This window comes from Limanda limanda, chromosome 1 (assembly GCF_963576545.1).
Source record: "Limanda limanda chromosome 1, fLimLim1.1, whole genome shotgun sequence".
NCBI lineage: Eukaryota > Metazoa > Chordata > Actinopteri > Pleuronectiformes > Pleuronectidae > Limanda > Limanda limanda.
The window spans coordinates 34,092,109-34,111,282 of record NC_083636.1 but is presented as its reverse complement, the minus strand read 5'-3'; the positions used below and the strand labels follow the sequence as shown (position 1 = coordinate 34,111,282).

The 19,174-nt window shown below is 43.0% G+C and overlaps 1 protein-coding gene across 2 annotated transcripts; it reads right to left on the bottom strand.

Moving 5' to 3' along the window:
• Nucleotides 1-210: 210 nt before the first annotated feature.
• Nucleotides 211-18,507, bottom strand: LOC133001256 (nipped-B-like protein). Of its 2 annotated transcripts, none has more exons than XM_061070795.1 (47): nucleotides 18,481-18,507; nucleotides 16,760-16,908; nucleotides 16,166-16,331; nucleotides 15,826-15,926; nucleotides 15,413-15,521; nucleotides 15,172-15,320; nucleotides 14,223-14,350; nucleotides 14,047-14,137; nucleotides 13,442-13,912; nucleotides 11,959-13,335; nucleotides 11,652-11,780; nucleotides 11,214-11,387; nucleotides 10,893-10,964; nucleotides 10,717-10,806; nucleotides 10,534-10,634; nucleotides 10,355-10,441; nucleotides 9,993-10,224; nucleotides 9,581-9,732; nucleotides 9,411-9,491; nucleotides 9,176-9,276; nucleotides 8,631-8,760; nucleotides 8,464-8,546; nucleotides 8,166-8,298; nucleotides 7,927-8,070; nucleotides 7,743-7,829; nucleotides 7,267-7,481; nucleotides 7,074-7,170; nucleotides 6,888-6,986; nucleotides 6,614-6,760; nucleotides 6,318-6,452; nucleotides 6,127-6,225; nucleotides 5,968-6,021; nucleotides 5,764-5,872; nucleotides 5,522-5,658; nucleotides 5,238-5,378; nucleotides 5,034-5,127; nucleotides 4,726-4,880; nucleotides 4,531-4,621; nucleotides 4,204-4,377; nucleotides 3,922-4,112; nucleotides 3,692-3,799; nucleotides 3,052-3,252; nucleotides 2,678-2,824; nucleotides 2,201-2,565; nucleotides 1,936-2,110; nucleotides 1,592-1,777; nucleotides 211-1,190 (listed from the first exon to the last, which is right to left on the bottom strand). In XM_061070795.1, the coding sequence occupies exons 2-47, from the start codon at nucleotides 16,821-16,823 to the stop codon at nucleotides 837-839; spliced, it is 7,926 nt and encodes a 2,641-aa protein (XP_060926778.1). In that variant the 5' UTR covers nucleotides 16,824-16,908; nucleotides 18,481-18,507; the 3' UTR covers nucleotides 211-836. The 2 variants fall into 2 exon arrangements, with proteins under 2 accessions (XP_060926778.1, XP_060926772.1); XM_061070789.1 differs by lacking the exon at nucleotides 18,481-18,507 and adding an exon at nucleotides 18,190-18,248.
• Between the last annotated feature and the right edge of the window lie 667 nt (nucleotides 18,508-19,174).

Below are 19,174 nucleotides of genomic sequence, written 5' to 3'. Positions count from 1 at the left end.
CTAAATAAACAAATATTCAACAAGTAATGTAATGTAAAACATTCAAACTTCTGTGTTTCTCTTCAAGGTTTGTTATCCTTCATATATACAGCCCAAGACAGAAAAGAAAAGCAAGTACACAGGTGTTGTGTTGTGTTGTTCCTGCTACACCAAGTCCTGATTCCACAGACTCACTGTCACCTATTCACAAAAACAAACCCAAACAAGTACCAAGGACATAAGAAAATTTTATTGCAGTATTTGTTTCACCGGAAGAGCAGGGGGTCACCTTTTTTTTGGCTCTATAACATCAAAATCTATATTAAAAACAAAATAACCTCCCCCCGCATTTAGGCACAGATACTGCACTGATCTTAACATAAATAAATCATATCAAAGATATGTACACAGTGTGGGTAAACAATAAAATGTCTGGAACAAGAAAAAACAGAACGCAGCTTAAAGTTGTGAATAAATCCATCTGGTGCTAGATTAAACTCCAAAAACACTTTATTAAGAACATCATCACTACACTAATTTCCAACATTCACTTAACTTTTTTTTTTTACAGAAGTATGTTCAGATATAAACATGTGTTTAGTTAAACTATGATACAGTGGGAGTAAAAATCAAACAACCGAGTTGCTGCACAACAGCGAAGGAACTCCCACACAATGTTTTCCCAACATTTCCTTCTTGTGATTAACTTAAACATGTCTGTACTCAAAAACAGATCAGTGTTTACAACACTTCCAACGGGTCCTTAAATCTCAAGAGGTTTTCGTCTTCCTTTCTGCGAGTAACATATTGGATCCACAAAGACTTGGACTGTGAAGGGGTTCTCTGTCTGAGAGATGTCAGTTGCCCTCCTTGGCAGCGTACAGCGCCCGTAACGTCTGTGCCACTTTGTTTGAGAGCTTGTGTCCGCCTGTCAAAGAGATTTTCTTATAAATAATATCCGACTCCTTGATAGTGTCGACCCAAGGCACCTTTTTGCGACCGTCCCGTTTCTTTGCCACAGCCCATGGCCCAGAGTAACTCCCAGTCATCCAATGTATACTGTAGCCAGCTTTGGTCTTCTGGATGACCCTGGCAATCTGTGGTCTGTCTTTGTATTTGGGACGGCAGATGGCGATGACGTCCATGGCGTCCACTCCCTCATTCACGTGACCCGAATCCTCGACGCCATCCTTGCCTTTCCTCGGTTTCCTCTGTGGATAAAAGTAGCAGAATGTTAGAATGTGTCCATCATGAATCTTTTTTTTTACAGAAATCTCAGCCAAGATTGCTCTCAGCAACAATGAGGAGAAAACTTTAAATCATTGAAAATCCCTGGAGGTGAGACGCATTGGAAGGCCATTTAATATCGACATTCTGTACAGGACTACATTAAAACAGGTTTAAATATTTTCTAACCCGGGTATAAAGTGCAGCTTTGTGAAACCTATAATTCTTTTTTTTTTTTTTTTCATACCAAAAAATACCCTTTGGGATTTTCCCATTTTCCCAAAGCATCAGGTAGCATTTATTTTGACCTCACTAATTCTCCAAGTCACTATGGATATCCTATGAGTAATCTCTATCCCATATTTAGGGAGTTGTAAATTCTTACTCCAGGCTGATCTTCATCGTCACTCTCCTCTTCGTCTGTGTCCACCGGGGCAGTGTGATTATTGTGATTGTGGTTCTGGAGTTTCGGGCCCTTCAACAGTGAAGTAATGACTTTGTTTCTGGCGTTTGCACTCGCCTCCCCCTCCTCCTCTTCGTCACGATCCAAGTGCTCCATGAGTACCTTGAACTAGGGCACAAAAGCAAAGCAGAGCTTTTTAGTTTTCTTGACAACTTAATACATGACACTCGTTTTGTCTGCTACACATTGCCGAGGTTAAAATTACTAGTTAATAAATTCAAAACAGTCTGAATGAAGAAAAAAAATGCTTAGTGCTGACTGCTTACATCCAAATACTGTTTCACAATGTTCCTCTTGGTCTCATGACTGAGATCCGTGACGGCTAGATCACTCTTCAGGTATTCCAGTGTCTGGCGAGGGTTGAAGTGGACTTTGGATTTCCTGTTCACTGCCTTTTCGTACACTTTTGCAGATTCAGTTGGAGAATACTTCTGGATTTTGCTGCAACACAAACAAACACGTTAAGCCGAGCTTGTGTCTTGTAAACACCTAAAAGATTTGTCCAAGGATGTTGTCTTTAGTGTGACCCACCTGTCTGAGAAGCCATACAGATTCTTCAGATGTTGTTTAAGCACCAGCAGCAGCAGAATACCCTGGGAAGCGTTGGCGAAGTCCAGCAGCGGGCTGGGGTTCTCAGGTAGACGGTCCATCACTGCATCCTCACCCTCCATGTCAGAGTCCGAACCCGCTGATTTCTTACTCTTGTGGACCACCTCTTCCTCCTCTTCGCTGCTGCTAGAGCTACTGCTGCTGGAGCTGCTGCTGCTCTGCTTCTCATCCTCCTCTTCATCAGAGCTATTTTCCATCCTCCGGTGCTGCTTCTTCTTCTTCTTCTTCTTCTTTTTCTTCTTCTTTTTCATCTTCTTTTCCCGCTGTACAGGCTCTTTCCGTAACGACTGCGAAGACAACAAAATCACTTTAACACCAACCTGATATAAAGTGAGAATGTGACACAAGCTCAACAACTATAACAATAAGTTATTTACAAGATTAAAAAAAGCGTCTCACCTCCTTGAAAGACTGAAGAAGGTTGCTACCAGAGACAGAGAGAGTGATATCTATGTGGTGCATGATGAAGAGAGGCTCCTCCTGGGTCTGGTAGGGGAAGCAGGCAAAGTTGTCTGCTATGAAAAGCAGCATGTTCGCCTCCGTTTTCTGAAAGGGACAAAAAATGAAATATATAAATGACCTATTGATGATTAGCCCTTTACTACACAAGAATATTGTATATATTCCAGAGGCAAAACCTATTTTTTTTTTTGCAATTCATTGATTCCATAGGAAATGCAGTGGCACTAGCAAATGCATGCATGTGTGGTTCGAGATACGAACACATTAAAAAACACACTATCTGAGAATATAAGGGAGAGAGGGGAACTTACAGAGCTGTCATCAAACAGGTTGAGCAGGGAAATGAGGAAAGCCCGTCGATATTGCCTGTTCCCCCGGACCAAGGTGTAGAGATGTGAGCAGAGGGCCGTGTCTGCCTCATCAGGACGTACACCTCGGATCACGGTTTTCTTTGGTCCAATTATGGCCTGTTGCACCTGGTAAGACATCTTCAATCCTGCGACGGCCTTCATCTGTGGAAGAAACAATTCTTGTAATGCCTGCATTTCATTCTTACTTGATCTACAAAGTCTAGGACGAAAATCTGAATTACAGGATATTATTAGATGTTCAAAATGTTTTAAATTAAATTGAGATTTCTGTTGTTGGTTTCTGCTTTCACTAAAAAACACTTTCTGTAATGTGTAACATTGTCCAATGACACTTTTAAGAAAGTATTTTGTTACTCAATGGTAGAGTAACTTATCAAAGTTTTGAAACAAAAATGTGCTATGACACCAGGTAACATTTTACAACAATGATCTATAAATGTTCTGCCTCCATAAACCCTAGTTGTGATGTTAACATTTTAACAATAACCCATTATATAGACCTTATGACCAATATCTTAAGCGAACTATCATTTACACTTTCACACCTTTTCTGTTCATTATAAACCTGCAAGTCACTTACATGGATGAACCCTACATATTTCTTGTCAATATCCACCAGCTGTTGATCGGCCTTGTTCTTCATGGTTGGCTCTGGGTCAGTTCCCATGGCAATCAAGTAGGGAACACACTAAAAAAAAAAGAAGCACAGTTTCCAACCTGTGAATAACTCATGATGCATTTGAGACTAAATAATTATGATTAAAATAAATTTCCACAGAGCGATATGCTGCAGTGAAACTGTGAACATACCTGCACCGGATGGACGAGGCCCTGGTTTAGCGTGAGTGTAATGACGCTCAGGGCAAAGTGTCGAACAGTGGACTGTGAGTGGAAGAAGGAGTCCAGCACCTGCTTCAGGTAAATCTGCATTATGGAGCTGCTCATGCCCGATGAGATGTCCCCCATTTCCTTCAGATCCTCCTCCTTGGCTTGATTCTTCCCTGAATACACAACAGCATCAGCCTGATTAGCTCTGGGATGTTGTCGACAGAAGGAGTAACAGAACACACGAGGTGGATTTGTAAAACTCACATCCGCGATCGGCCTCCTGCATGCGGGAGTCCTCCTCCTGCAGGTAAGTCTGCAGGTTTTTTAACACCTGGATCTTCCGACTGACCACAGTGGTCTCATCTGAGAGGATAGTGTTGTACAGAACCTTCACATCCTGCACAAACATCAGCTCTGGGTTCATGATGAACTGGAAGCCTTGAGACCATGGAAAGAATGTAAATACAGATGTCATTACTAAGGAAACTAATGTCACAGATACAGCAAGTAGAAGATCAGGGCTGTCAACAATCAATGACTATGAGTATGGTGAATGGATCTGATGTTAAACAGGGATGAAGTGCACCATACCTAGACCAATGATGGCCTTGATCTGGACTTCCTCCTCTTCATGCGTGGTGAAGTACAGCAGAAGCTCCAACACTTTGTCCTTGATGATAATCTGAGTGACACAAGGGTTCATTTTTTTTATTCATTCACCAAAACAGGTTATTTAGCAATTCTGCGAACAACAATACAACGTTAAAGAAGAGTGCTGATGTTTACCTTGCTGGCACCCTTGAAATCCTCCTGGTCATAATCAAAGTGTCGGCAGAGAGCTCCCACTGTGAACAGAGACCGCAGGAGAGTCGGTTTGTTCGCTACCAGAGTGGAGCTGCTGGGGTCCTCCTGGTGCTGGGTCTTCAGTTTTGCCAGAGCTCCTGTAAAATCATACGAACCAACAGTGAAACACTTAACAAAAACAAAGTGAGTTTTCAATGCTTTATTTACTTGGATGTGAGATGATGAGCATGAGCGTATGATTTTCCATTTTAAGGTCTATTAGAATTGTGCTACAAGTGCATGGTTCTTACCATAGAAGCGATTAAAACAAGCCCAAACAAACTTGTAGTTGTGTGTGACCTTGTTCACAACCGCACCGAGACAGCTTACACTGTGTTGTACAACCTGAGAAGCAAACACAACAAATTATATCAAGATGTTCAGACTGGTTGCCTCACAACAGTTCTGTTCAGTAGTTCTTTCTGTCAAAGCTGCAAGAAGCAAACGCGACTGACCGTCATGCCATATTTGATGATGAGCTTCATCAGGTCTTCTTCTAGGGTATTGAGGAAAGTCTCACTCGGTTGGTCCATCAGTGGAATGACCAGCTCCAAGATCTTGGCCACGTTGCAGATCAGCATGAAGTCATTCTGAGTCTAAAATGTCGGGATGAAGAACCATGAAAGCCACAGTAAAGGTTTAACACTTTGGTTTTCATTTGGATGTAAATAGCCTTAAATCCTAAATAGAGGAAGACATTATAATATGATGTTATATATTAAAATGAAGTTATAATTACATTGCACTTTGTGGTCAGGTAGGGCTGCATAGTCATAGCATGTTTGACCATTAACTCTGCTTTGATTTTGCTGAACAGGTAGAGAGTGGTGATGCATGCTACGAGACGACCTGAGTTGACCCCTTTGTCCTCACAGTCTGAAACACAAACAGAAATATCTGTCACCACACTGTCTGTACATGTGTACCAAAATAAAATGTGAATTCTGTGAGCAAATAAAGTAATAAATTGCTTTCCGTTACCTGCAAGGGACTCCTCATATTTCAGTATGTGTTCCACGAGATTGTCCACCAGCTGAACACAGGCTTTCCTGGCAGGTTTGTAAGAAGCGTCCTTCTCCGACTTCAGCAGCTGCAACAGAGTTCAGATAGAATTAAACAACTATGATAAAGACAAAGAAGCTGCTGTTGAGATATCGAAACAGTTTAACCAGTGAAAAAACTCACGTTCTGCAGAAGTTGCTCAAACCAATCGTAGCCTGTATCTTTACACGCCAACACCTGTGATGAAATCAAGACCCAGATTGTGACAATGTTAAACATACAAATGTTTCTTATTTAAAAGTGGGCAAGAGATGTTTTTGTCACATGTTAGACAGTACGCACCACATCTGTGATGTTCAAGATCTTTCTGGTCATGGCCTCTTGGTCGTGGCCGGGTGTGGGTGTGAACCAGAGTTTCTGGAAAGTCTCATTCACCAATTTCTGCATGGGCGGAGATATGAGGGTTAGCCAAAAGGTATATTTTGTGTATATTAAAACAACTGCCAAGCTTTAACATGAAGCTAAATACAAACCTTGATCCCCTCCTCGTCATTGACTCTTCGGATCATCTTCACACACATCTCCGTGATCTTGTGGAAGTCTGGTTGCTCCAGGCAGATATCCCTCAGGATCTTAATGACCCTCTTCCTCACACTGATACCTGTGTCCTATAAGAAGACGAAATGGGTACAAGGACATCTCAGCGGAAGCTTAATGTAACGTTGTGAATTTGCTTTAATTTATTTGCAATTTACAGTAAATATCTGTGGAAATGGAACTGTGGAAACTAAATGTATGGATAATGTACAAAGAGTGACATTGAATTTACCAATATCCTCTCAATGAGCATGTCGTAGTACTGCTCAATGAGCTGAGGTCGACTTAGCACAAAACGGCCCAGGAGCTCCACAGCTGCCTCTCGCACACTGGTTGAGTTGTCCATGAGGCGACAATGAACCCCACGCTGCATATCCAACTGAAATATAAACACAATTTACATTAACAGTTAAGAATAAACATGATGGCTGCAAGTTTGATAGTGTTAAAGTTTATAAAATAACCCCATAGACCCAGTAGTATCAGAGTTGTGAAGGACGACTTACCCGTGCCAGAATACTTGGATCCACAGCCACTACTTCAGACAGACACTTCATGGCTTTAGTTCTGACTGCGATAGCACTCTCACCCAAAACTCTCAGAATCTATATATGACACAAAAGAAAAATAGTTAGTCACAGACAACATAACCCAATCTCCCCCATTCTTCATATTAAATTGACCCTTCTCACCTGTGATAAATAAATATCAAAGCTCTGGGCAAAAGGCCTCATAGAGGCCAGATATCTGACGATTACACATGAATCATCGTAGTCTATTGCGTTTGTCCTGAAAATAAAGTCAAGAGAATAGTTCACCACCAGGAACAAGTCAAACAGTACAGCAAATAAAGCCATTGATCCACAGTGAATTAGTAGTATTTACCTCAGAGCACTGGAATGTGATTGTGAAGTCTTCACGACCTTGCGTAGGAATTTCTTTCGTGCATCGGCTCTCTGCATAATCTCCTCAGTCGAGTCGACATCCTTGGAATGACTGTGACCTTTCCAGTTCTCGTCCTCATTTTGAGACTTCATAGCTTTCTCTGCCTCGCTTGTTGCATCCCTGAACCACTGGGCAATATAAAATTTCCTGGCAAACTGGATGAAACAAATGAGAAGTGATATTAAAAATACTGATTATTCTCAGGCATACTATACAGAATAAAAACCCTACTGAAACGAAGGAACACTTTTAATCCATATGTCTTTTATGCTAATCTTAACAACCTCTAATTTACCTGTATTAAATCACTAAAGAGCTTCATGTAACTGAAGTACACAAGATATTACAGCAACCATGAGCATCCAATCCTTGGGGAAATTTTAAATGTGGCCATAATGACTTTATGAAACGCTCACCAATAGAGATGAATCTTTGTCACTGCTCTCATCTAGGTAATCTAATAAGTCCTTCTGAAGTTGCTGGATCTCATCACTGCCTGGCGTCTGTAAGCACAAAAACAAACAAGGGTCAGTTCCACAGTAGCTCAACAGCACTGGAAATATAAAGGTGATCAAAGGATTCAGTAATTATCTTGCCCACCTCTCTGAGTATGCGGTCAATAACCTTTTGGTCCATGTTGCTTGCTATAGCATCTTTACGCAGTCGGGACGCTACAGTGCCGAGGTAGTCCAGAGACGCCACCCTGAGAGCCATTTCTGTCTGTTTGTTGCTGAACTGATGCACCTGAGAGCACAAGAGGTGAAGGAGACATGTCTCAACAACAAAGAAAACTCACAAGCTGCGGTTTCCACTGGGCAGATGTGAATGCTGTGACTCACCAACAGCCGGCCCAGTAAACTGAGCAGCAGTTCAGCTGCAGGCCACTCGGGCTTGTTGATCGTGGACAGGAGGTCGTGAACAAAGTTCTCAAACAGGGGCCTGTAGTCCTCCTCTCCCTGCTTACTGCCACACCTGACACACAGAGAATACAAGCTTGTATTAGAAAATATTGTTCAACTTTAAGTCAATTAATATTAGAGTGTATTCCACAGCGGGAGCAGGTACAACGTTTTTAGGATACTCAGAGTTAAGTGGCTTACGTCATGATGAATATTGAGAGACAGAGCAAAAACTCACTTCTTGAGAAACACTGAGAGGAAGTTCTGCGCTGTCCTCATGGCAGTTTCAAACGTGTTTGTGATAAGGACGTCTTTATCCACCTGGGCACACAATATGTAAATTAATTAATGAATCAAATCATGTTTCAGGATCATTTAAATAGCAGTTAAATCCATCGTCTTTACCTTCTTGTGAGGTTCATCCTCTGTTTCTCTCACAGAGGGAAGGTGAATCACACACTGGATGAGCTGAAGAACCAGAGCTGAGACCATCTGGATGTACACGGTCTCTCCATCCGAATCCCCGTTGTTCAGCCTGAGGAAGAAGGAAACATTTATAATAATAATAATGATAAACTTGATTTCTATATCACTTTTATTAACAACGGTGCAAAGTGCTTTACAGGGAAGAAAGAACATGTAAAATGAGAATGAAACAACAGAACACGAGCAGAGAATATAGAATGATGAAACAGATAACATTACATAAATGAATAAATGCGATTGGTCAGTGTTAATAAGAGCCAATGTCATTGATTTGTGAAAGCTTTAACGAAAAGAAATGTTTTAGAAAGTAATTTAATAGAAGATGGATAATACATGTCTTAGTTTATAATCTAATAGTGGTCGAGAGGGCATTTGGCTCATCACTAGAATTGCTTACTGGGCTGCACTGGAGACATGTTTTTTTTATTTGTCATTTCAGTGAACAAAGTTTTACGAGTTTTTACCTGAAGTTCCTGAGGCTGCGTTTATTAGTAGGCAGTCTGGCAAGGGAGGTGAAGATCTCTTCAAGAATGAGCTGCCTGTGTTTCTCGTAACGAGAGAAGACCTGAGGGAGAGGAAGATGAAAAGGATTGAATCAAATTATTAGATTGGAGACATTGCTGTGCAATATCATTAGAAAATGAGAATCTTAAGCAAGATGAACTGCTAAAGCAATAGAATATGCCATCATAGACTTACTGCTGTCACCAGCGTGATGGCGCATAACTGCAGCTCGTTGACGTTCTCCACGAAAAACGGAGTAATGCCCAGAGTAGACACCTAAAAGTCGGGCACAGAAGCAATCAGGTTATGTTAGAGCTCTGGAGTTCATGAACTTGAATGACAACCGATCAGATTTTGAGTCTCACCTGGAGAATGGTGGTGTCCGTTTGCAGCTGTAACTCCAGGAGCTCCGCGATGCCGCTGACGATTTCACACACTTTGCTGTAGAGCATGACCACCACCTTCTGTTTGTGGCTGGAGCCTTTTCCTCGCTTGGACTTTGGTGTGTGCATCCCACCTTAAATGAAGAAGATAACACCGACAATAAAACAACAGTATGTTCTCAACAACTTTGCGTTTGAATGTGTCAGACACAAGACTGACATTTCAATATCCAATTACAGAGTTATTTGAGCACAATCAGGTCTAAAAAGAGAACAAGATGGATTGGCCTAATCAGCTTGTTAATATGTACATTCTCCAACATATAAAACAACTCCTGCAAACTACTTTACGAGACTGTTGCAATGTATGAGAAGAGAGGAGAACAGTGCTGACCTCCGTGGGGATCCCCCCTGTAGGCCGGGTCGTACTGAGGGTACAGAGAGCTCTGCAGATGGAACTTGGTGAACTGCAACACCCTCTCGATCACATCCTCCATGAACACAACCTTGGGCATGTGTGGAGACGTCATGATGTTGAGCGCAGTCAGACAGGCATCGGCGGACTTGATCACCCGCTCCATGATGAGGTCGCGCCACAGCCGCTCCTCGTCCATGGAATCATTATCCTACATGTTCCAAAAACAATAAGTAAAGAATAATGAAACAACTCAGAATCTCTACAATAAAGTAAAATGAATTAAGAGATTCCTCATCATTCTACAGTTAAAATAAAAAATGTCTTTGCTGAGAACTTACATGACCCAATAACGTGGAGAGTTTGACACTGTCCTGAATGTTCTTCTCCAGGACATTGAGTATTTTCATCAGTTTGCTTGAAGAGAACTGTAAATCAAACAAATGATGATGATTACTCTCACGTAAATGCAGCTATGACGCTGAAACCATGTGACAGAGCACAGACACACTTCTCTTACCTTGTTAAAGATGCCCATAGCTTTTATCTTAGCAGAATCGTTCGCAAGCTGGTTCAACTGTTGCTTTCCCAGCAAGAGCTCCTGAGGTATTTCATCATCATCTGTGTGAAGGTACAATATTATAACTTTGCAACTCCCACAAATGTTAAGCGCCATGTAAAGTGTGCAGTGCTTGATGTTTACCTTCAGCAGTAAGATCCACGTCATCAAGGTTCTCGAGGATGCTATCCATACTGGCTGCGAATCTCTTAAATACGGAGGAGTCCATAACTTCTGTTAAACAAAGGATAAGTTAGTTCATAAAGATATGAAAATCATTCGTATTGCAAAAGTTCAAATTCAAGGTGGTAGAACAGTACCCTCCAGTGTCATCTTGGGATCGTACGCCTTCTTGTTTTTATGTTTCTCTTTTTTCTTCAATTTCTTGGCAACTGAACAAAAAGGAAAACGACATTAGTCAAATTCTCAACGGCAGCAAATAGGAACTATTTAACAGAGAGAGACTTAGGGGCAGGGATCCAGCTGTCTAGGGAGATGGCCTGATTTAAGATTTGAAATAGCGATAATTTGAATGACAGGTGTCACAACCAAGACAAAACTAAATCAAATTATATTTATATATATATATTGACTTCACAGAGACGGCCTTCTCCGTTCACTTTTTTGTGAGAAAGACTCACCATCACTTAGGCTTGGCGGTGGAGATTCTTCATCCGATTCAGCCGGGCTCCGATCACGAGCACGGTTACCGGAACCCCGGCGAACGTTTTGACCACCTCCGCTTTGACGGTGCTCTTTCCTCTCTTCCTGCCTCGAGGTCTTGTCATGGTCTTTCTTGTGCCGTTTCTTTGCAGCTGGAATAAGAGAAAGAGAGAATACAGATTAGGATGAGTGAGAAAGAAAGTTTCTAAAGATGTTTAAGCTAAAATTATGACATTTTTACACATGACAATAAAATGTGAGGAAAAATTGTAAATTATTTGGTGGAACAAATGTTAAATCTTAATATTTAGCATTAAAGAGAGCTAAAAATGTAGAGTGGAGGGGAGAGTGATCTTGACAGATTTTGTCACACTCTGATGTACATTTACAGAGATTGTAAGAAATTGAATACTTACATTTATTTTCAGAGTCATAGTCTTCATCATCATCTTTGTCTTCATCACTGGAGTCCAACTCGGCGTACTTCAATTTCTTGCTGACGACACTGTGCCTTCGCTTGTTTGTCTTCTCAGAAAGTGACTTCTCTGTAAGCACAAGAACTGAGTGAGCTTCCAGCAGATTCAGAATACACAATAAAAGAGAAGACACAAGGACTGTGATTAGAGTGACTTCTGAGACAGTGGTTGTAAAGTAAATAAACAACACAGAAACAAAGTTCCCCCCAGTTCAGTGTGTATAATTAATAAACAAAGAAAATCATACCTTTCCCTGATTTACTAAAGGAGGACGAGTTCCTGGATTTGGAGCCGTGTGCGTTCCTGCTTTCCTTGATGATCTTTTTCACCTCGTCAACACTGAGTTTCTGAACCACAACCACGGGCTTAGCTCCTTTGTTTAAGTTCTCTACCAAAGACATTCTCTCCAGTCGGATGAGGGGTTCGCTCCAGACCTCTTTCAATTTGTTTGGAGGTGGTGGCTCTTTTTCTTTCCCGTCTCGTTTCAATTTGGGAATGACGAAGTTCTTGAAACTCCCTGTCTTGCCACCGAGCAGGAATGAGGGGAACTCGCTCGGTTTGGTCTCCAGCGGCTGCTGTTTGTTTCCAGTTTGGCCTCTGGCGCTGCCATCCCCGCCTCTTTCTTCTTTTTTATTTTGGGGGCTCTGAAGGCCGGAGGTGTCCGTCTTCTGACGACCATTAAAGTCAGCGGACTTTCTGCTCCCGTCTTGCTTCACTCTCGGGCTGTCGGATTTCGCATTACGTTCAGGAGAGTGTCTGTTGCTGTTTTCTGTTGACTGTGTCTTGTGTTTCCTTTCCCTGTCTTTCTCTTTGTCCCTATCTCTATCGCTATTTCTATCTTTACCTTTATCTCTATCTTTATCCCTTTCTCTGTGTTTGGCCCTGTCCTTCTCTCTATCTTTTTCTCTTTCTTTATTTCCATCTTTGTCTTTGTCTTTATCCTTCTCCTTCTCCTTTTCTTTATCCTTTTCTTTATCCTTGGCTTTGTCCTCTCCATGTTTGGAGTTACGCTCCATCTTACTAATGTTTTTTGGAGTCTCTGCTTGGTTGACATGGGATCTGTGACTGTTGTGGTTCTTTTCCTCTTTGTTGCGTGACTCTGAATGCTTGTCATGTTTTTGCCGTGGTGTGTCTGTCCGTCTTTCCTCGGAGCGTCCGTTACCGCTCTCAGTCTTGCCATCATGTTTGTGTTTGGATTCCCGCTGGTGTTCCTGCTTCTGTTTAACAACCAGAGAGGCTTCCTGCTTCTCTGGCGTACCATCTGAGGCCGACTTTTTTTGAATTCTTTCTTTGGGATTTTCAGAATGCTTTTTGTTGATCCCAGGTTTGTTTTCAACAACTTTGTCTACCTTCCCATCAGCCTTTGAATTGAGGTGTTTCAGATGGTCATCACACAACGGATTTGCTTCCAAAACCACGACAGGTTGTCCGATCACTCTGCCAGCTTGCTGCAGGTCAATACTGACCATCAAAGCCGGCCGAGTGGCACAGTTACTTGTGGGATTGGTCTTCTTGGGTGTCACCTTGCTGCCAGTGTTGCCTCCTTGTACAGCAGGTCCGTCACCTGCCTCTGCTCCGGATTCCTGAGGATATGAGTCTTGCTTCCGTTTCTTCAGTGGCTTGTCTGCAATAAAGAACCCTTTATTAGTTTAGATACCCTTAAAAAAAATAGCAAATACAGGATCGGAGCAAAAAAAGCAAGAAGGCACAGGGAAGAAACAGAGACGTACCTTTATCCTGGACTTCTTTAGACCAGCGTTCTCTCTCATTGGCTGTCTCGCTTTCTATTCTCTCAATTTCTGCAATTGCATCCATCTCCGCATCATCATACGGGGGGCCGACGACGACTGCAATCTCCCTGGTGTTTGGTCGAACAGGAGCCGGCTGACAGTTCACCTGCTCCGCAGCACCAAACTTGTGTGAAAAGTCCTGAGCGTCCCTTGACAACTGATTATTATTCATCAAATTAATTTCATGGTCTGAGTCCATATGTGCCCGCGGAGGAAATTCTCTGGATTCATCAATATCTGGATTCTTCACTCGGGACAACTTTAACGTCAGCTTGGCAGAGTCTTTTTCTGGGGAACCAACAATGTCGTACAAGCTATTTTTATCCATCTGCTCATTTTCCTCTTTGCTTCTCTCTCTCTGCTTCTTTTTGCGGTTGCCAGAGGTGAGGAGCAGGTCAGGCCTGGATCCTGCTGAAACACAAAGAAATTCAAAGAAATGTTAGCAACTGAGAATAAGTCATAAATAACAAACTGTACTATAGTGTATTATTTTTGATTCTACAAAAAAAATGTAGAAGAATCAACTTGTTGCCAAGGCAGCCTACTTTTTGCCATTTCTTCACTTCCAGCAGAGGAACACACAGACAGCGGTGATTTGACTCGATATGCAGCAGCCCTCACAGAGGGGTCATTGTCCTGTTGGAACACAACACAATTATCATTTACTTTTAAAAGCGGATGTCCGGTTCCCAGTTCGGGATATCGTGAAAATCTGCATTACCTCATTTCCCAGTCTGTGAGCCATGTTCATGTATTCTTCATCGGTAACCAGTCTTGCATTGTGATTAGAAGAACTACTCGAGAGACCAGAGACCTTGTTGTCATGGCTATTTCTTATACCACCAGTGGCTGAAACAGAAAGCAAAATAAACATCTCCAGTATTTGTGATGGGCAGTGCAACATATCTTTTACTGTGTTAGGGTTACGTTATGCTAAGTTACAGGATTCGCTTAAAGGGATAGTTCACTGAAAATGAAAATTAATTCATTATCCACTACTATGCCGATGGAGGGGCGGGGAAAGTGTTTGAGTCATGTGTCTCAGGGGTAAGCAGTGTTGCAGGACCCCTTCTTCAGATGTAATAAAAAAAACACAAAAGTAACATGCCTTCATACTGCTTGTTTGGTGTCATCCAAGTGTGTGCAAGCCCAGACATTCATATTTGACTTAATTTACACCATGTTTTTAAGTCTGAATGTCCACAACTGGATGTAGCGATGCTAACGGACGTAGCGATACGAAGGCACACCAGCACGTGCCCTTGGGCCAGAGTGTGCGTGGTTTTCCAGTGAGTCTGTGAGAACCAAGTGTATATCAGTGGACATTTATGTTAAAAATGAAGCCTTTCAAGTTGAATATGAATGTAAGGGCTTGCAGACACTTGTATGACACCACAGGAGCAGTATGGAGACATGTTGTGTTTTTTTTTTCATCTGAAGAATTGGTCACCATAGACATCAATTGGATTTGGATTTGGCTGCAACACTGTTGACTCCATAATAAAAGTGTTTTGTGGACTCAAACACTTCACCCGACCCGGTATAGTGGCGAGTTGATCATTAATTTGATTGTGTCTAAATGAGATTATCTGAACTTATCAGGAGGGATCTGCAGGTCACAGTGCAGCCAATGCTCCCACGCATTTCTCCAAACTTCACTTTGTACTCACCTTGCTGAGTCTGATGGTGCTGGGAATAACTGGGTGGATTGTACTGCATGTAGTCTGCAGGACTCTGGGGAGTATAGGGACTGGGTATGGGGCTGTTCTGCTGGGTAACGAACCGAGACGCTGACCCAGACTGCGGGGACGCAAAACATCTGCAAAAGAAGGAAGGTAAAACATCGACTTAGTAGAAGTACAAATGCATCTAAATATATAATGATCAGACAGTGTGATGTCACCATCTTACCCAGGGGGGCTTTGAGGACCAGCGGTCTGCTGATAATTCGATCCTGGACTTCCATGCATTTGATTCTGGGCTATCTTATACTGTTGCATCATCGGCTGCTGCATCACACCTAAAAGATAAGGATTAAAGAGATCAATAATCAGTGTTACACAAACAGGAAGTCGGATATGCACATGTCTGCGACACCAAACCTCACCTATGTTCCTTCCACTGATTCTAAATTGTAAACATCACAAGCGATTTTTAATATAATGCTGCTCAACACAGCACCACCGCTTCATGCAGCAGCAAAAGTGACTAAAAAGTCTGTTTAGCAATATGGTGAACAACAGAGAGCATACACTGAAATCAAACAGTCATGACTCAGTCCCTCCTCCTCATCCCAGCCCAAACCTTTTACTGGGATAACATACTTTTGTCCCCAAAGACTTTGGGGTTCCTGGAGAGCAGCGTTTGTAGAAGTATTGGCATTTCACCCTCGGGTTCATCGTTCCCCAAGTTGTCCTTCAACTCTCTGCAAAGCAAAGAAGAAAATGATTATAGCATTATGATTCCTCATCGAATTTCAGAGCATGATTCTGACAACCAAGTGAGCATGAGCTGACGGGTCTGGTAATCTGTAATCTTATCACTGAAATTGAAACATTGATGACTTCGCTGTGGCACTTTCATTAAGACCGCTGACAACTATACTGGCGTAACAAAGATTTCTGCTGCTACCGGCAAGTTTTCCTCTCGTGAACTGGTACTTACATGTGTTCAGTGGAGACCTGGGTAAGGCTATGTGCCAGCTGAGTCACCAGATTTTCGTCCCGACACACCAGGAGGCTGCTGACCTCTTCGGAGATCCTTCCATTGTAGAGCAGGCTCTTAGCAGTAGTGGCCGGGAGAGGAGAAGGCAAGGGCAGCTGGTTCAACACTAAAAGGAAGATTGAGGGACAGGTGAGGCCTTTCATATATGGTAACGTCAGCACAAAGAAAGGCTCATCAGTTTGTACATTTAACAGTTCTCCCCTTTGTTGGGTACACTTTTATAACCTAATAGGATCCAATCCCTAGGTTCGGCAATGAATATTATCTTTGGGAAATGCTCAGTATTGTGCTGTTTTAACAGTTTGGGTCCAGTTCCTACAACTTTCCATCTTCTGAAACACAAGCCCTTTCACCCCTGTCTGCCCGGAGATCACCCGGATTAAGAAACAACACAATTTTCAATCACACAGCTTCAGTTATGTCTGGTACAACTCCACAGCCGAGTCCAGCATTCCTTAGTCTTGCCACATCTCGGTTTTGAATGTTAGTGTTTAGGCTACAGTGAGCGGCATTAGAGACGGGGTTTGCACTTACAGTCAGTCAGGCTAGCAATTCCAGCGAGAGTAGTGATGGGGACATGAGGCATATCACCATTCATGCTGAAGATGAGGTCAAGAGGTCGTGTCAATGCACGGGCTGCTCGATATCACCGAACTCTTCCTATTCCTCACATCTCCGACGCGCTGCAGGGAGACAGAACAGTTAAACAATCTCGCCGTCAATCACGTGAAGTATTGTTCCCTTTGAACCGCTTAGCATTTAAAACCAGGAAAATCGTCAAATTGCATCAGAATATAATACATGATATTAGTCGATAAATGTCATTTCTTTTAGTTTCAACCTTTTCCTGCTTGAGGTAAATCACAGATGTGGTGAAGCTCCTCACAATGTTTGCACAATGCACGAGCAATTTTTTGATACAGTGAACCTTTGTTATATTGCGTATAATAAAAAAAACACAGTAAATTGTGACCATTATTGATACAGTTTCTATATTTTGCATATAACCAGAGTCTGCTAACCCTGGGTGATCTCATGAGTGTGCATTATTACAGTGCCAATGCAACTGCCCTCTGATGTGGGCAGATCTGGTCCCAGATATCAGGCCCGGACATGTCTTTACAAATTATCGATCTGTTGCAGTTTCTGATGCCAGAGCTGCAGCTTCTGGTGCCCGAGCCCCCCCCCCCCCCCCCCCCCCCTCACTCCCCCTCGTATCACCCGGGGCCCGTAAATACACACACACACACCTTCCGAATGTGTGCACAATGTGTGTATCTTTTGAGATATTTGCAAGCTGCTTGAAGGTGAACATGCAAAATAGCCGCAGAAGCACGAAGTTAGCAGGTTTAGCTCCAGGTTCCAGGTGCTAATCACAATGTAATTCAGGTGGTGGACGAATCTATGTTCTAATCAACGATGAAAGAAAATAGCAAAAAAAAGAAAAAAGTTCAAACAATTCTACGTGTGTGTGTGTGTGTGTGAGACGTTAGCTTGTTTTCGGTTTGTTGAAATTCATGCTAGCGACTGAAAGAGAGAGAAACGTAAACACACAAAGCTATTGATGAACCCGTGTAGCTACTTAGATCTACTTATACTCTTCCTTTTGTTTTCAATTCAGGTTTGCGTCGCTGCTCCTGAGCACAACAGCGACGTTAGCTCGTCCTGACACCAGAAGTGATTGTTATTACTCGGTAATTACTCGTATTTCCGCCCTTGGAAAACACTTATTCGAGAAGCCGAGGTGGGAAAACGACGTTTGCGAGAGTGACTCCAGTCAACTCGGGCTTGTTAGCCGGCTAGCAACCGCTGGAGATGCGGGCTAACGTATGCTAGCTGGCTAGGTATATGTGCAGCAACTTGCCCGAGCTAGCATCACCACCGGGAGAGCATCCAGCCCGTTTTAGCCGTGAGCTGCTGGCTCTGTGAGGCTCTTTCCCCGGGGTTATGTGTCGGATATTCACCTCCCACTTGCTACGGCCTTCCTCGAACGCATCCCCGGCTCTCAAAGTGGACCTCGGACTTGCCTAAGGAAGCGTAACCCCGACCCGACGCCAGGGAGGCAGGGTACAAAGCAAAGACCCCATCACAAATGAGAATGATCCACCCCCCCTCCCTCCTTTTTTCTCCTTGTCTGATCCCGGGTACGGGCTCCCGGCGGCCCGCCTGCTGGCTCCGGTCGAGCGGTAACACCCCGGGACGGCGGCGCGATTACCCAGGCGAGCGGTCGGTGTCGTTGAATCCGGCTTATTTACCTCTCGGGATGTGATGAGAAAGAGAAGTGGCTCTGGTGGAGGTGGAGGTGGAGGAGGGGGAGGAGCAGGATGGCAGCTGGAGAAGAGCCTCTAGCTCCCTCTCCGTCCCAGCGCCCAAACAGCTCCTCGGAGCAGGCAGCGGCAGTGAGTGATCCCTCTCTGTGGGGAGGACCGGAGGCAGGGGGGCTCCTCGGGCTCACACAGCCGGACACAGAGGCCCCGGAGCGGCCTCAGCACACCAAGGAGTCGGGTGCTGGTTTATTATTTTTAGGTGAGAGAGGTGGAGGGGGTGGCACCACACAAACTACCCACCTCCAGTATCAAGAGGGTCTCCCCCCCCCCTCCCATTTCTCCCCACTCACACCAACCGGTCGAGGCACATGGCTGCACACATCCAGTCTGGCTCTTCCCATGGTTCCTCCCCATTAGAATCTATTCAAGAGTTTATTATCAAATGCACAACAATAACATTAAGCAGTCGCTGGCAATTAAATGCTCGAGTCATAGGCTCACTTCTAGCAATGCTCAAGTAATTAGAACCAAAAAAAAGAAGAAGAAAATAGTATAAAATAGAATATCAAACATTTAAAATAGAAAATAAAAAATATATTTCTAAAGAAATATTTTAAGGTTCAGTGAGTAGGATCTAAGATAAAATAAAATGGAAATAATAACAGTGTGTTTTATCTAAATT

Coding starts and splice junctions, on each gene's coding strand:
- LOC133001256 (XM_061070795.1), bottom strand. CDS start 16,823: ATGAATGGTGATATGCCTCATGTCCCCATCACTACTCTCGCTGGAATT. Junction 10,442..10,533: donor CTATGGGCATCTTTAACAAG/GTAAGAGAAGTG, acceptor TTTGATTTACAG/TTCTCTTCAAGCAAACTGAT. Junction 1,778..1,935: donor TTGTGAAACAGTATTTGGAT/GTAAGCAGTCAG, acceptor TTTGTGCCCTAG/TTCAAGGTACTCATGGAGCA.